Raw genomic sequence first — 17939 nt, 5'->3', positions numbered from 1 at the left:
GCCTGGGTCAGATCCCTGTAAACCTCCAACAAAACAAACGTTATTTTCTATTATGTTACTTGTTATCTTTATATGAATGGAAAAGTGTTAAATATCCTTAAAGGTCAGAGCATTCAAAATAGGCTCTCCTGTATATTTTAGGCCCTAGGCAACATTGTTTTACAAGCAAGATGAAGCCTTGGAGACAGAGCACAGGGTTAAGTCAAAGGAACAGATTTATTATGGAGTCAGATTTGTTCTTTTCTATTACCAGGGCAGAAGACACTTGAGGATTTAAATCCCTTTAAGTTAAAAATAAGTAATACTTTAAAGGAATTTACATACATAGGTCGGAATGTGCATAGCATATCTGGAAAACACACAAAGGATTGTAAACAGTGGCATCTCCAGGGAGGGCTGAAAGAAGAGAGGATGAGGGAAAACTTCTTTCACTTGTGTATTTTTGTGCTCTGTTTGAAATTTTTTAACCACATGCATGTATTTCTTTTTCAGTTAAAAAAAATGTGTAATGGAGCAAAGGAGTAGCAAGCTCAGCAAATACAGCAGCCATGGAATCACTGAGCCATCACTTTTGATTTCGGCCAGGAAGCATTTATTGACTCTCTCCTATATGCCCAGTGCTGTTTTAAGACTTCTTTTATTTTTTTTCATAAAATAATAAAGTGCTATTCCTCACCCCTGCCCATGGCTGGTGGAAAACCAACTGAGTTTTTATTGAGTTGTTTTCCAATAAGTAGAGATCAGTTATAAACAGAACACAACTTCAGGGCAAAAAAGGCGGAGTGGTTTTCCAGCAGGCCAGATAGCTATGAAGGGTTTTCAACAGAGGCACACAGAGGCTCAGAGAGAAAGCCTCCAGGACCCTACGAAAAGCTGCCCAAACTGCCTTCTCCATGGCACTACTGAAATAGGAAAGAAAAAATCTGACTCCATATTATATCTGTTCCTTTGACTTTAACCCTGTGCCCTGTTTCCTAGGCTTAGTCTTGTTGGTTCTGCACCTTTTGTAAAACAATGTTGCCTAGAGCCTGAAATATACAGGAGACCCTATTCTCAAGGCTCTGACTTTGAAGGATATTAACACTTTTCTATTCACATAAAGATAACAAGTTACAGAATAGAAAACAACATTTGTTTGTTGGAGGTTTACACGGATGTGACCCAGGTGAAGAGCTGCAAGAACAAAGGATTCTAACAACAAAGAATTCATACACCAAGTTTGCAACAACCAAGCATTCCCACTTCCCACTTTTAATATAAGAAGAGCCTGAAATCTGACTTGGGGTGATGGTTCCCCAGGACATTATTCTACCATTTCTCAGCTGGCTTTCCAAATTAAAGTCGCTGTTTCTTGCCCCCAAAACCTGGTCTCCTGATTTATTGGCCTGTAATGCACGAGCAGAACAAGCCTGGACTCGGAAACACAGACATTGAAAGTACCCATTTGGTATATTAAATGACCTGCTTCTACTCATCTTCCTGACGTTTTATTCTCTTGACCACTCCTGCTGTGTTTATGAAAAACCTGTCATGTGGACACATTTCCACCTCTAGCCACTACCCTTCCAGGTAAGAACTGATGCCAAGAAGGCAATGGAAGTTGCTAGAAGGTATTACCTGGACAAAATAGAGCAGAAGTGGGTTCTGGCTGATGTTCAGGAGCAGGCTGGAACACCTGACAAGATGTTATAAGTACGGATAGACAGCTGGGCACCAAAGGAGAAGCTTCTAAACTTCCATGAGGGACTTGTTGGATAGGAAGGAAAAGTCCCAGACTATAGCTCGGATCCCACCACGAGCTTCCTGGGCGAGTCTGGGCAAGTAATTTAAAATCTCTAGGCCCGTGCTGTCCAACATGGGAGCCACCAGCAACATGCAGGATTATGAAGTTATTCTGTAGCCAGACAGAATTATAAAAAGACATTTTATTGCAAAGGCCCAGCAGGTATAATATTTAAAAACGTTATTGGTTATCTTGACCTAACGAGATATTTTTGTATGTGTAGGTTTCTGTGGTTTGTAAGGCCTGTGACTAATGATTCCGTTACAGTGAAGTATTTTGAAATTATAAGTTACTGGACACAGTACCCTCATATCACAGTTGAAAAAAACTGATCCACATAAGCAAGGTGATCTGACTTATTAGTTATGAGCAGGGGCTCTGGGGCCAGCCTGCCTGAGTATAAATTCTCACTCTGCCTCCAGGGGGTTCTGTGTGAATCTTGGACAAATTATTGTTGTTTTTGTTGTCATTGTTATTATTTGTGCCTCTTTTTCCTTACCTTTTAAGTAGCGAGGAATATGTAGACTCTATCTCCTACTGTGTTGGCAGGATTAAATGAGTAAACGTCTGTGCTGCCCACTTCCCTGGGTTTCAGCATTCTCCAGGCAATCAGTGCCAAACTCAGAGGCATTCTCCACTGTCTTCGTCAGTCTGGGATGCTGTAACAAATTACCGTGGGTCGGGTGGCTTAAACAACCAGCATATTCCTTATGGTTTGGAGGCTGAGACTTTCAAGGTCAATGTATCCTTGAGAGGATTGCCAGCTCGAAGATGGCTGTCTTCCCAATATCTTCATATCCCAGAGAGCAGAGAGAAGCAAGCACTCTGGGGGCTTGTATAAGAACACTAATCCCATTCATGAGGGCTCTACTCTCATGACCTCATTTTATTCTACAAATCACCTCCCAAAGGCCCCACCTCCCAATACCATCACCCTGGGAGATGGGGTTTCGACATATGGATTTTGAGGGGATGCAAACATTCAGTCCACACATCGGCTAAGTCTCCCAAACATGCAGTCATCAAACCTGTAGCTAATTTCAAAGTAATATTTATGTCTCTCTGCCCATTTCCATTCCTACATCCACTATCACTGAAGCCCTGTTACATTTTATTCCTTATTTTTCTGGTAGAGATTTAATTGATTCCTCTAACTCCAATGCTCCCCTCGCTCCAGTCTGCTTAACAGCCCTGCCAGGTAGGTCTTCCTTAAAACACCTTCCCACTTCACCTGGTTGATTTTTAGTTGTAAATGTCAGAATCCTCTCCACACCCCATCCTATACCTTTAATCCGTTACACTACGGCTCACTATGTTATTTTCCTCTTACCAATGTAAGAAATTTCCATAAGCTTAAGAGCTTAAACCAGCACAGATTTATCAGCTTATGGCTGTGGAGGTCAGAGATCCAACACAGTTCTCATTGGGCTAAATTCAAGGTAGCAGCAGGGTTCCTTCCTTCTAGAGGGTCTAGAAGAGAATGTTTCCTTGTTGTTGTTGTTTTTTTTTTTTTCCAGTTTCCAGAGGTAACCCACCTTCCTTAGCTTCTGCCTCACGACTTCCTCCATTTTCATGGTCAGCAGCCTTTCTGAACATTGCTCTATGGCTACACCTCCCTCTGATTTTAAACTCAGCTGGGAAATGTCCTCCATTTCAAGGACCCCTGTGATTACACTGGGCCCACCTGGACAATCCAGGCTACTCACCCTATTGTCTCATCTCAGGATCCCCTTGTCCCATCCCATTCAGGCATTATGAATGTGGCTGTGACACTCACCTTGTGTAACATTTCCTCTCATGAGCATTTTATGGTTCAAGGCACATATGAATGACTTTTTGTTTTTCTTCCTTAGCCTTTCTACATTCAGTATGTCTGGTGAGATTATATGAATCCTTTTTATTTGTCCCCCTGCACTAATCTTTAATAATGTACCATGGGTTTAAAATGCTAACTGATAGACAATTTAGAAGACAGAAATCCTCTAAGATTTTTGTCCTAAAATATCTGTCATGCATTTTGCCATGTACAGTAACATGTCACAGGTGGCTACCCTGTGGCCGGGGAGGGACATGATTCTGCCATCACACTCCCCTCATTCTCACCAATGTGCTGATCACCTAACCAAGGACCTATGCTCCCCGCTTCACTCACTTCCTCCTCCTTTCCATTGACTACCCTGTTCCCATCGCTTCCTTCATTCAGCACATCAGGATTTCATGACCACATCCTTCTCTAAATGGAATGGGTATCTTGAATCTAATGTCTGACAACTCTTCTTACTGTATATGCACACACTGACCTGCACATAACCCCGTCCAGCTATTTATTTTCCTAGAATCTCCCAGAGGAATCAGTTCCATGATGATGGTGATGATGATGATGATACTGACAATGATGACAGGGACCTCTCAAGGATTCTGATAAAGAGGGAATCAATAAAGGGAGGGAATCATTGCAAAATTGCCCCAGAGACAGGCTTAAATGTAAATAACTGCTATAGTGTTTAATGAAATTGACTAATATTTAACTATTTTTAAAACTTTATATCACTGAATTTAAAATTTTAACGGGAATTCTCATTCACCAGTAACCAAGATTCAACTCTAGGACCAAAGTCTAAGGATTTCAATCTTCTAACAAATTGTCCACTAGCCTTTTAAACACGTGATCCTTTTAAAAAGGTTAGTGCTGGGCTGAAAACAAGCAGGATTCTTATAATCTCACCAGACACAGTGAATGTGGAAAGACTAAGGAAGAAAAACAAAAAGCCATTCATAACATCTTGAACTTCACGTTGCTCACAGGAGAAAATGTTAGCCAAGGTGAGCGTCACATCAACATGACGCCTGAGTGGGATGGGGAAGCTGATCTTCCTCATCAGACATTTATCCTGATTTGTTAGATGCCAACACAGTTTCCTCATTGGATTTGCTTCTAACAAGTATGGAAGAATTTACGTTCTACCAAAAGCAGTCTAAACATTTTCCCCTGCTGTCAGGTCTCTGGACTGAATGTCCCCACAAGAAGGACATGAATATGTTTCATAGGGAATTCTTCCTGAGAAGCAACAGGATTTTCGAGGGAAGAACTGCAGGCCCCCCATGGAGGGCTGGAGGAGTGCTAGAGGGGGCACTGGAAAAAGAGCAGGAGTGAGTTCAGATACTACCGCTCAGGTTGCCAAAGACAGCTTTGCTATCTCTGAGGATATGACATTCTCCCAAAAGTTCCATGAGTGAAGGTACCTGTGAACACTAAGCAGGTTGTTAAGAAACAGCAGCACATAATTTGCGTCACAGCTCAATTACAGTATGTTTTGATATTTGGAAAATAATTAGCCCATTTTCCTTTGAAACTGCAGCAGTAGCAATAGAAATAAAAAAGGCTGAGCCGTCTTGGAGACAACAATCAATTAACAATTCTAAATCTGCAGGATTCCTTGACGATATGCAAGCAATGAGCTAGATGTGTGCTGCAGATACCTCTTACTGCAGGGCTCACTCCTGCAAAGCATAGAACTAGTTTTCTCAGCAGACAGAGGGAACCAAGTCAAGATTCCAAATCTTGAGAGATTTACTATATGGCAGGAAAGATCACACAAGTACATCCAGCCAAATATGAATAAATGTAATCAAATATTATCAAATGTGATTGGAGCACAGATGAAACAGGAATTCCTTTCACCTGGGATCTAGAGAGACTTCTTCAGAAAATGTGGCTTTGTAGATGGCCAAAGACATGGGTGGAAATTTGGCAGAACAGGATGTAAGGAATTTTAAAACTGATTCTAAAATTCATAAAAAATTCAAAGGATCCCAAATATCCAAAACAATTTTGAACAAGAAAAACAAAGTTGGAAGACTTGCACTATCTGATTTTCAGCCTTTTTTTTTTTTTTTTTAAACTACAGTAATCAGAAAGTATGGTGTTGGTGTAAAACAGGAAAATAGAATAATGGAGCAGAATAGAATGTTCAGAACTAAACCAACACTTATATAGACAATTGATTCTCAAAAAGGATGCAGTGGAGAAAGGATCTTTTCAACAAGTAGTGCTGGAAGTATTAGATAGTGATATGCAAAAAAAAAAAAAATGAACTTTGATCCACACCTCACAAAATATACAAAAATTAAGTCACAATGGATCATAGATCTTAATAGGAAATCTAAAAGTATAAAACAGCTAGGAGAAAAAGCATAGGCTTAAGTTTTATGACCTTGGGTTTGGCAAATATTTCTTTGCTATGACACCAAAAGTATAATCTATTTTAAAAAGAAACTGATAGAGTGAACTTTATCAAAATGAAGACTCTTCAAAGCTGTTCTAAACACTGCTAATCAAATGAAAAGACAAGCCATAGACAGAAGCTATTTGCAGATCATATATCTGATAAAGGTCTCTCTTTGTATCTGATCCAGAATAAAGAGGTCTCAAAACTCAATAATAATGCAAACACCTGAATGAATGAATGAGGCCAGAAAACACACTTCAGTAAAGATATCCAGATGGATAATAAGCATATGAAAAGATGCTGATTAAAGATGCCATTAGTCATTAGAGAAATGCTTTTAAAAACCACAGTGAGATACTAGTACACATACATACAAGAATGAATACGATTAGAAAGACCGACCTTACAAAGTGCTGGTAAGGAATTAGAGCAACCAGAGCTGATACACACCACAAGGAATTTACAATAGTACAACCATTTTGGAAAAGTCTTTAACAGTTTCTTTAAAAAAGGTAAATACCTATCTACCATATAACCCAGATATTCCTCATCTGGTGCTTTAGAAAAGAAAAGCATATGTCCATATAAAGACTTGTAACCAAATATTCACTGCAATTTTATTTATAATAGCTCAAGTTGTAAATAACCCATGCATCCATCAAGAAGTAAATGGAGAAACAAATGATGGTCTATCCAAACACTGCTCACAACAAACTCTTCAGTAAAAACTCAGCACTAAACAATACTCTGCTATAAGAAAAATAAGCTATTAATACAGCAACACAGATGACTCTCAAAATAATTACACTGAATGAAAGAAGTCAGACAACATAGAGTAGATACTGCATTAATCCATTCATACAAGGATCTTGAAAATGCAGACCAATATGTTGTGATGGAAAGCAGATCAATGGTTTCCAGGGGAAGAGATGGGGAGGGAGGGAGGGACAACAAATGGCAGGAGAGAAGCTTTGTGGGTGATGGGTATGTTCACTCTCTTGAATGTGGTCATGGTTTCTTGGGGATATACTTATGTCAAAACGTATTAGCTGTACACTTTATACGTGTGAAAATTACTTTGCCAGGTATACCTCAAAGCTGTTTTAAGAAAAAAGGCAATTCAGTCCTGATCCACCTCAGCGCCTGATTGGAGCGACATGATCAGTCCCTCACCCTGTTTGCCTAACAGGAAGGTAGAAAACCTCTCACGGAAAATAACATATGGATTTTTCATTTGCAATGTCTGCCATGTAATAAAGAATTTCAAGACATGCAACATGTCAAGACTATATAACGGATAATATGAGAATAAGAAACATTAGACAAAGGATGCAAACCCCCAGGTGATGTAGGCATCAGAGTTACCAATAAAGGCTATAAAATACTTTTAATATATTCAAGAAAATAAGGAAATTATGGGAGAATAGACAACAGGGTAAAGACTTTCACCAGAGAAATATACTGGAATGTATTTTTAAGAGAAATCAAACAGATACTCTAGAACTGAAGCTTTCAGCTCTGGAAACAGGTAAACAGAGCTAATTAGGATCCCTTTTAAGTAAAACTTTCAGTAATGCCGGGTAAAATACAACAACAAATGTAACACAGAGCTAACTATGGAAAGAGAAGTTCCCAGGTGACAATACAAAGAGGACACTTAAAGCCCAGAGTGGTAATCTTGTGAGCTGATGCCACCACACCCTGGAGGGAAGGGGTTTTAATCTGCACATAAATAGAGATACAATGTCCATTTAGGAAAAAGGGTCCATACCAGATGTAGAAGACTCTTCCTTTATATCTATATAGTCAGAGACAGAGATGTAAAGTGGCAGCAGAGGTCACAGTGACACAGGGCCCTGGGCCAAGGAGTGTGAACACCTCTGCAAGCTGGGAAAGGTAGGAGGACGAATCCCTCCCTAGAGCCTCGGTGTGGAATGTAGCCTTGGCCACACGTTGGTTTTAGCCCACTGACAATGACTTTGCACTTCTGCACAATAGAACAGTGAGATGATGAATGTGTATTGCTTTAAGCCACTGAGTCTGTGGTCCTTTGTTACAACAGCAAAAGGAAAGAAACTCAGGAACCAACATGAACATGAACCCCAAGCTGCCTGCTGTGCTGGCAAGAAGTTCATTGTCTCTGAACCTGGGGGAGTCTCCTGTCTTCTGGCAGCATCCACAAACTACCTCATGCTAACTTGACAGCTTGCAGAGGGTTCAATCTTAACCCTGCACAGTTCTTGATATTTAGTTAATAAAAATGATGGTGTCATCATGGGTAATTTTCCATCTTTTAAATACCCTTCAGTCTTCTAATAAAGCTACCTCAAATTGAGAGACAGTGTAAATAGTTTTCAAACTTCATAATAAATAACTGTGGTTTTATTTGGTTACTTAAATTATGAGTAATAATATTCACATTAGTAAAAGTTATTAAATTCAACATTGTTTAATGAAAATATCATTTCTTTTTGCATGAACATGTATTAACTACAATAAATATTCCATGCTTTGTTCTACGATTTACTGTTAGAGCCTTAAAGTATAATATTTTCCTCAAAAGATATTATGGCAAAGGGATTTCTTTTGGTGGAACAGTTCCTACATCAAATCTGGTGCATGGCTCAGGCCACTGGGAACCTAGAGATGATAGATATTAGGAGGCATTATAAACACAAAATGATTTTTAAAGGAATTAAACAACTGGATGTGTGAAAACAAAGAATCTGAGAATATTCTAGTGAAATAAATGTATTTTTCAGCTTAAGCAAGACACTGGGTGAATAAATCTAAAATGAAAAAACCACCCAGAGATCAGCAGTGAGTCATGCATGCAGTGTGACTGATCAAAACCAAGTTGTTTCCAAACCAGTGTGCAGGCTTGATGCCTTCATGAATCAAGTCTGTGTGGCACCAGGCCATCTCGAATACATGTTGATGAGGTATTTATAAGCCCTTCACCATCCCAGCACAAAGCCCACACATGAGCCACAAGACCATCACCTACACATCTGCAAAAGACACAGCATGGTGAATAGCACTTTTCTTGTTCAGTAGCCGGTGGCAGGGCACTGTGAGCAGACAGAGATACAGGGACACAGAGACACAGAGGCACTTCCCCTCACTCAGCTGATAACCTTCCGTGCATTCCTGGGGACAGGATTGTCATAAAATGCACCATGGATTGATCCTCCTACTAGGAAAGGAACGGTAAGTCTGTCCTCAGGTTGGAGCAAGGGTGGCCGGAGGATCTCAGAAGAGCTGTTTCAGCACAACCAATAGAAATGTCTGCCACCGTGACCACGAGAGACAGGTCTCCTGCCATCCCGGTAGGCACTTGGGCTCCTGACAAAAGCTGGGCTCAGTAAAGGCTTGAGTAGAAGGCACAGACCTGAGGGATGCCCCAGCAAGAGACAGGAGGTAGGGCCTGGTTTATACTGCTCTGGGTGTATCCCAGCCTCATCCGAATACGAAATCAGAAATTTGCAAAACAGCAGAGCTGGGATGGATCATCTACTCCAGACTCCTCACCTTACAGTTTAAAGGGTGGCAGCCCTGGGAGGCAAAGCAACGTGCTAAAGGCAGAGCGTGGAAGTGGCAGCGCCAGATGAAAAGCACCACGGCAACCACCGTTCAAGGTCGCTGACACTGAGGACGGGGCCAAGGTTTCCAACGAGGAGAATGAGACAGTGTAAATACTTTGTTCCCCCCAAAACCCCAAATGTTTACAAAGGCACAAAAACTCACCTTAACTAGCTCTCTTCTGAGGGGGCTCTCTTCTGTCTCCGTCTTTCTGTCTGTCTCCATTTCTCTCTCTCAGACACAAACACATACAATTTTGTGAAAGGGGACTTCCTGCCATACAAAGACAGACTTCACATCTTCAGAGAAACACTTGACAAAGCACATTTCCAATTCAAGTCTTTGTGTGAGGTCTGGGCAACTGGCTTATTTTCTAGAACAATAGGTGGTTCCAAAATCAGGAGATCATCTTCCCCAAAGGAAGAGTTCTGGTCCGTGTTGATGAAGCTGGGGGTGTCACATTTCATGAGCCCGTTCGGCTCCTCCTCTGGCCACCTGCTGCATCTGATGGCTTCCTGGAGCCGAACATCACTGTCAAGGGCTATGGTTGGGATACCAGCTTTGGCCTTGTCCAAGCGGTCCACTTCATTGACGTAGCAGTGAAAGAGGGACCTAGATTCGTCATTGTGCTGCCAGAGAACCCCTTGGGCACCAGCGGTCTTCCAAAGTCCGACACAAAGCTGTTCAGTCTGAATCTCTTTTCGGGAGACTCCGCATTGCAATAAAGAAAACCAAAACAAAAGATCGCTCACACTCTAGATCGGTGACCTGAAGACTTATAGTTTTTGATATCTGCTGAGAGCAAATCCCTGCACAGAGCATGCTGACAAGCACTGGAAGTGAGAGACATCACTTTCGAACACATACAATTACACCCAAGGCAAAAGTCTCGTGAGGGCCCTTGGACCATCCTGAAAAGACATCGCTCCCTGAGAATCCTCAATACTGGTGCATCGCACACCAGTGTTTCTCAGTGGGACACTCAGATCATCTTCATCAGAATTAGTTAAAGTGCTTCTTAAAATGCAGAATTCTGGGGTGCACACCCTCAGAGTCTCCAGAATTAGGGACCGGCAGTCTGTATTTTCATAGCCACCAAGATCACTAAACATGCTCAGGTTTAGCACCGCGGTCTACATCGGGTCACCTGAGCATCGACAATGCTGTCTCATGGGGTGGGGTGGCCATGTGTGTCAGTGTGCTGTCCTACCCACGTGTCTCCCCTGATTCTCAGAACTGACATTGCAGTCCCATTGGGCAAGAAATACCACCATTTCACAATGCATACGCAGGGCGCCTGACTGACAGATACAATCAGTGCTAGGAAAGGGGACAAAACTCAGGTTCCTCATCGCTTGTTTCACTTACTGTGGGACAAATGATCAATTCAAGGGTAATAAATCCGTGTATGAGTGAATAACATGACTCTCGTTAGTCCCACGAGTGCCTGGAAGAGCGAGCCTGGGCACACTGAGAATCATAACAGCCCATCTACTTAATTGTCATCCTCCCCAGATTTATGTAAAGGTTACTTCCACCCAGGCCGTGACCCCTGAAGGGCAAGAATCATGTCTGAACACACTCTCAAATCCAGAACAGAACCTGACAACAATTAGGCTCTGGGGTCTGTGTTTAGCGAGTGTGGAATCTCAGTGATGCCAGCTCTTAGACCTTGCCTTCCCATCCCACCCCTCACGATATGGCCCTTATGACCAGCTCTCCCGGGGCTGGGGCCACGGAACCCATTTACAGGACTGGAAGAATCTGATCATGTAAACCATCCCCCAGATTATCATCAAGAGTCACCTGCATTTCAGGGATCAGTAATCCCAGAAGCTTTGCAGTTCAGGCAGGTGAGGGATTTTTATATCAGCTCTGTCTTCTACTGTGACTGCCTGGGTGACATCAGACAAGGAATTCTCAAAAGCCTGAGCTTTTCCTTTCAGGAATAATCTAAATAACAAATCTCGTTGACCACTCAACAAGTGTGATGTGAAGATCAATGATTTACACAGGAGTACAACATTCACTAGGTCATGGATTTAGAATCAGAGAAAAATCATTTGAGAAAGATTGACAGAATGTAGCTTTAATGCAAATTTAAGTATTCTTACCTTTCAGTAAATCATCTTCTTCCCCAACTTATCAGTTCACCCAAGTTTAAAAGATGTTTGAGAACAGGGATGGGTGTGCCAGCAATCTGGGACGCAATAACCTAAAATGTCACCTAGGAAAAAGAGGGGAGTAACACATTTTTAAAAAGCATGGTGAGGATGGCGGGGCCATCCCCCAACTCCAGACTAAGAAGCTCTAAGTAATAGATTTCCTGCCTGCCTGGGGCATCAGCTGATGTGAAAACCCACCCAGAAACCTCACTGTCCAGCAGCTCCTCCGTAACACAGGCTACACTTTCTCAGAATTAAGAATTGGGGCCAGTAACCACTTCGCTGAAGAATAAAGACAAAGAAGAAGAAGAGAGTTCTGCCCCTCCCCAGGGGAGAGCCCAGACCTTGGGCTGCATGCACTGAGCCTACCTCCCAGGAGAAGGATAAACTGGAGAAGGGCGTCCTGCGAAACTGGGACAGCAAATGTTGAGATGGGAACAAATTGACCGGCTGGCCAGGGACAGCCCCCTCCGTCGCTGCCTTGGCGGCTGCCTCCGCCCCCTCAGCACATCCTGCCCACTTCCGGTGGTTAAGCTGTCAGGGAAACAGTGCTTTGCGACCTGGGGCAACAGAGGCTGCCCCCAGGCCAAGCTGCGGGGGAAATGGGATCTAAACCACCAGCTCCCAAGCGGCAAGCTCCATACCCCCGCCAACAACCCGCCGCCCCCGCAGCCTACAGCACCCCCGGGGCAATATGTCCTGGAGAAGGGTGACCCGGGAATGAGGGGCAGCAGAGGCCACCCCCACGTCAGGCCTCCAGAGAGATGGGAGCTTATCCTCCAGCCCGCCAGGGGCAGACCCCCCTCCTCTCCAACCCCTGATGTCACCGCGCCCACCTCCCAGGAGCAACCTGACCGGGTGTGGGGTTTCAGGCTAATCTTGGGCGGGAGAGGCCGTCCCCAGGCCAGGTCAGGGGAGAGGAGAAGAAGTGGCCCCATTAGGCGGGGCAGCCGGCCGTCGCAGCTGCCTCTGCCCCTCGACAGCATCGCGCCCGCCTCCCAGGAGCAAGCTGACCTGGAGACGGGCATCCGGCTTCTTGGGCAGCAGAGTACACCCCCAGGTTTGGCCGTGGGGAAGAGGAGAGCAAATTGACAGGCTCCGCCCTGCAGGTCCTCTACCCCTGCCATCGCCTCCCCCACACTTTAAAGGCACTTCCCAGGGCGCCCCTCCCCCAGCAGGCTAAATGGGACAGGTGTGTCTGGTGATCTGAGGCAGGAGAGGCCACTCCCACACCAGGCAATCGGGGAGACGGGAGCCAATCCACCAGCTCCCCAAGGCAGCCCCCTACCCCCACAGCAGCCACCGCTCCTGCCCCCTGACCTCACGGTGGTCGCCTCTAGGGAGCAGGCTGACCTGGAGGTGGACGTCCGGCGAACTAGGGACAACAGGGACCTCCCCCAGGGCAAACCACGGGGAGAAATGGGAGCAAATGGACCGGCTCCATGGGAAAACCTGCCGCTGCTGCCACCACCCCCAACGTAACACGCCCGCCTCCTGGGGCCAGGCTGACTAGGATACACGTGTCTCTTAACCCAGGGCAAGAGACACCGCCCCCAGGACAAGCCGCGGGGAAGATGGGAGCAAATGTGTCCGCTCCCCCGCTGCAGGCCCCCGACCCCCGCCACCCGTGCACCCTGACTACCCTGCCTCCCTCCCCCAGCAGGCAAAGTGGGAAGGGGTTGTCCCGGGACCTGGCGCAGCAGAGGCCGCCTGCAGGCCACACGGCACAGACATGGGAGCTAATCCTCAAGCTCCCCCGGGGCAGCCTCCCTATCCCCGCAGCCACCACCTTCCCAGCCCCCTGACTGCACCGCACCCATCTCCCAGGAGCAAGCTCACCTGGAGTCGGACCTCAGGCAAATCTCTGGCGGCAGAGGTCGCCCCCAGGCCAGGCCGCGGGGGAGAGAAGAAATGGAGCAGCTCCCTGGAACGGACCACAATCCCCAGCCGCCGCCGCCGCCGCCGCCTCCCAGGACCAAGCTCACCTGGAGACCGGCGTCCCGCCTCTACGGCAGCAGAAGCCGCCCCTGGCTCCGCCGCGGGGGAGAGCGGAGCGAATTGACCGGCTTCCGTGCTGCAGCCCCCCTATCCCCGTGGGCCCTGCACCTTAACCACACCGCCTCCACTCCCCACTCAGCTTGCGGAGTGGGACAGGTGTGTGCAGCGACCTGGGGCAGCAGAGGCCGCTCCCAGGCCCGGCAGCCGGGAGAAGGCAGCTATTGCATCAGTTCGCCAGGGGCAGACCCGCTCCGCCCCCTTGCCGCTGCCACCGCCCCCTGACCTAACCGCCCCACCACCCAGGAGCACGCTTACCTGGAGTCCAACATCTGGCGAATCTCCGGCGGCCAACACCCCCCCAGGCCAGGCTGCAGGGAAGAGAAGAAATCGACCGGCTTGCCCGGGCAGCCTCCCACCCACCGCCGCCGCCGCCGCCGCCGCCGCCCCCTCCGCCACCCCAGACCATTGCACTAATCTCCCGGGGTCAGGCTGACTGCGAGGATGTGCACTTGCCTTCTGACCCTGGCCACGTGCCTGAGAACCTTCCTGCACCCCTACACTCCCTGTACCTCTGCACCCCTGCCACTCTCTGCCCTTCCGCACTGCCTGCACCCCCGCATCCCCTGAACTGCCTGCACCCTCCACAGCCCCTGCACCCCTGCCACCACTTACACCTTTGCACTGCGTACACTTCTGCACCCCTGCTTGTCCCAAACACCACCTCTTGGGCCTGTGGCAGAGTCTCTGCTGTTAGACCAATGCACAGGAACTCACATCTTTGCCAGTATATGATGCATCAGTGGACGTCTGGGGTTGGCTGCAGGAAGGTACATGTTCCCGGTCACTAGCCTGGGCCACTAGGGTGATCTCTGTGAGGTCACCCAGGACGGGCTCAGAGATGCTGTTCTCTGGGAAGAGAGGAGTTGAAACCGGTCTTGAGGGCAGAGCTGTGCTCACCAGGTCGTCCACGCTTCATGTTTTACACAGGGTTTCGGAGAAGTGAAATTGATCCGGCCAAGTAAGACCGGCCTGCTGTGCGCCCACCTCAGTCCTGGGCTCTGAGGCAGACCGACTGGCTCCCACCATCAGGACACAGTTTGGGCACCTGAATGGACCCTTGGAGGCATCCTATCACTTCTCAGGAAGAAGTCTGGCTGCTTCCACCCTATGGCCCTCCCTCCCACTGTGCTGGCCTCAGGAAGGTTCCTTATTTGGGGAAGAAGGCAGCCCACCCCCTACCCCACCCCTCACCTTTCTCTAACCCAGGCTGGTGCTTTCTCTGCCCTTCAGAATCTGGAAAGCCATTTCTCTTCAGGTATGTCCCTTCTGAGATGGACTTGCTTCCACTCAATTCTAGGCGAGGATGCACCATGGAATGCACTGGGTAAGAGAACCAAAATAAATAGTTTCTTCTGTGAGGTTTTCTGTTTATCTACTGGGGCTGGGCTGTGTGTAGTTTGCTACAGCTATTCGTGCGAGAGGCTAAAGCCACTCGTGTGTCCTTGTTTTCATCTCCCCGCTGTCTTTGGGTTTTCCCTAGACACTCCTGAGACATTTACTTCTTTTAATTTTATTCCTGTTATTACACAGGGGCCCTACTGACATGGAGGTAAGGTGTTGGGGGAGCGGGACAGAGCAGGGCATTTGTAGTCCTGTGATTAGTTCTCATTGAGCCTGTGCCCTGAGCTGTGACCTCCACAAGTGTGTCTCTTTCCCCCACCACAATTTGGGTGACACAGAAGGTATTTCCCTTCCCCCAGGTAGGTTAGGCTCTGGTAAAATAATTTCTCATTTAAAAAAAAAAAACACAACCCCCCACAATGGAAGAGAATGTTCTGGGTGTATTTCAATAGAGCTATTTTTTCCTTTCCTGGCAGGAACCATGAGGACTTTTCCTATGATCTTCACTCTGAGAACAGGAAACGGTCCTGGAGGTAAAATGCATGAAAAAGAGCAGGGGGCCCCTCTGACTGGCCCCCTGGAGTTGTCACACTTGGACTTCCCCACGCTGAGCCTCCAGCTGGCCTCAGGGACCTGTTAAATCTGCCTGCCCCCGGGGTTCTTACAAAAGCGGGTTCTGCCCTGGGAGCTGTGACTCTCCAAGCCTGCCCGGCTGCCTCTCTGTGTTGGGAGCAGCTTTCCCCCTCAGTTTTCTTGTGGATCTAAGAAGAGCAGTGGGTTTGCAGCTCCCTCAGCTCTGGTGTTGTTTTCAGGACAGAAGGAGCAACTTCTGAGCTCCACACGAGCTGGACCAGAGGCTGGAAGCCTCCCCTCCTCTGCCTCCATGCAGACAATCAGTGGCTGTGGTTCTGGCCGAGTTTCTGAAGATGTGGATTTAAACACACACATCCCAGCCCCCACAGGAGCACACAGTCCCATAAATCCCTACAACTTCCACTGGTAACTACGGAACTGATGAGGACACGGGTTTCGGGGCTGCAGAGGCCTGACTGCATGACTTTCTCCGTGGCCTATTAATGTGGTTGTTATGGGCCTTGTCTGAAGTGGCTTGCTTACCGCACCTGGTACATGGGAAATATAAAATAAGTACTAGAACCTCCACTTTTTCTCCCTCTTGGGCCTTCCAACATAAAAAGTAATACGTGAACTCAGACGGCCTAGTCACCACAATGAGGTCCGACCAGCCCGGCTCTCCTGAGTGATGGACACTGACTTGCGCATTAACTTGGAACAGTAGGGGAACCGCCTTCCTCTAACTGGGCCTCTCCCCACACCAGGCACGCCCTCAGCTGAGAAGGGGCCAACTCCTCCATTGAGGTGTGTGCTGGTGGCTTCAGTGTGACCTGGCCCTGCCGGGACATGAACCTGCAGTGAGGTGGAGTGTCAGGAGGAGGGGGGGTCCCTGCTGGGGCAGCAGGGGGCCCGGTAGCACCCTGCGCAGCCTGGTGCCTGGGGCTCCCCAACATCTCCTACGGCCCCCGGGTCGGCTCTGGTCTGGGCCACTCCATGCACCCTCCCAGTATCTTTTCATTAAGTCCCTTTTTTGCTTTTATCAGCCAGAGGTGGCTTCTGTTGCTTGTTCAGTGAAACAGTGCATCAGGAAACCAGACTATTTCTAAGATCAGTAAAATACGATCTTTGGTCAGCTCGCCGGGCAGACCGTGCAGCACAAATTCCCGCACAGGGCTGTGCAAATGCCTTACGTGAAGGGTCCTCATCATCTGTCTTCAGAGATACAGAAGCTCGTGGTTCAGGTAAAACCTCAGGGAGGGATTGAGGAATCCAAAGCTGGTTGGTTTCAAAGACTAACCGGTCAGACCAGACCCCTGAGCTGTGGTCAGAAGCCTGGCTCAATGTCACGCAGACTCAGCACCCTAAGTGTCCGGTGGGGCCGGTGCTGTTTCCTTTACAGGCTCTCGTTGGGGAGTCACTGTAGCCCCTTACACTCAGCAGGGAATCCAGCCCTCTTAGCCCCCACCCTGAGTGTCCCATGACACAAATCTCGGGAGTGTTTAATTTTCATCTTTGTTTAGGAGGATGAAGGTGGGGCAAGAGGAGAGATAAATTCACACTTAGTGACACCAAGTCACAGCCAGTACCTCCTCCTCGGAGAGCTTTGTGCTCCCACAGTGGTGGCTGGGGGTCTGGGCAGAGCCCCTCCTCTGGTCACAGAGGGACTCACTCCTCTGACTGCAACTGATGGGTTGGACAACCAATCCAGAGGGGACAGAGCATCTTTCCCGGGAATTTGGAACTGACACACAGAAATTAATTTCACTCATCTGGGGATTGGGAGGAGGGTGGGAATCAAATGAAACCAGAGCAGGAGAGAAAGTTACAAGTGAATGAGAGAGAGACAGAGAGACTGAACTTGTGAGAGTAAATAGTGTGAAGGAAGGATAACAATCAGGGCACAGAGGAATTCCAGCTCCTGGCTGTCTAGTGTGTCCCAGCCCATCAACAAACCTGCGGGATGGTTAACATCATTCCAGTTTTGCAGATTAGGAAACAGGCTGAAAGAGACGGGGGTTGGCTTTGGGTGCACAGTTAATTTAATTGCCACTGGACCCCTCACTTCCCACTGCCTGAAGGCACCATGATCCTCACAGGGACCCTGCAGTGCTGACAGCCTAGCACCCTGATCAAAGGGACCCTGCGGGAGTGGGAACCTCTCTGAGTTTGGAGAGTTCCCTGCACCGAGATTCCATGCATCAGCCGGCT

The 17939-nt window shown here is 47.2% G+C and overlaps 1 protein-coding gene across 13 annotated transcripts in view; it reads right to left on the bottom strand.

Annotated features, from left to right (window-relative positions):
* Nucleotides 1-17939, bottom strand: part of LOC141575153 (uncharacterized) — a 195240-nt gene that overhangs the window by 171428 nt on the left and 5873 nt on the right. For 10 of the 13 annotated variants that reach the window (XM_074353754.1, XM_074353755.1, XM_074353758.1 and 7 more), the window contains exons 5-12: nucleotides 17685-17731; nucleotides 15009-15137; nucleotides 14532-14665; nucleotides 14073-14125; nucleotides 12129-12293; nucleotides 11709-11821; nucleotides 9760-10303; nucleotides 2283-2442 (exon numbers count right to left, since the gene is read on the bottom strand). In XM_074353754.1, coding sequence (XP_074209855.1) covers nucleotides 11818-11821; nucleotides 12129-12293; nucleotides 14073-14125; nucleotides 14532-14665; nucleotides 15009-15137; nucleotides 17685-17731 — 532 coding nt within the window. In that variant the 3' untranslated portion in view covers nucleotides 2283-2442; nucleotides 9760-10303; nucleotides 11709-11817. Of the gene's footprint in view, nucleotides 1-2282; nucleotides 2443-4019; nucleotides 4202-6597; nucleotides 9274-9759; nucleotides 10304-11708; nucleotides 11822-12128; nucleotides 12294-14072; nucleotides 14126-14531; nucleotides 14666-15008; nucleotides 15138-17684; nucleotides 17732-17939 lie in introns of those variants that run through there. The other 3 variants (XM_074353766.1, XM_074353764.1, XM_074353765.1) reach the window with 3 other exon arrangements.

Source organism: Camelus bactrianus, chromosome 26 (assembly GCF_048773025.1).
Source record: "Camelus bactrianus isolate YW-2024 breed Bactrian camel chromosome 26, ASM4877302v1, whole genome shotgun sequence".
Classification (NCBI taxonomy): domain Eukaryota; kingdom Metazoa; phylum Chordata; class Mammalia; order Artiodactyla; family Camelidae; genus Camelus; species Camelus bactrianus.
Note: the sequence above shows the minus strand (reverse complement) of the source record. Positions and strands in the feature narration are given on the sequence as shown.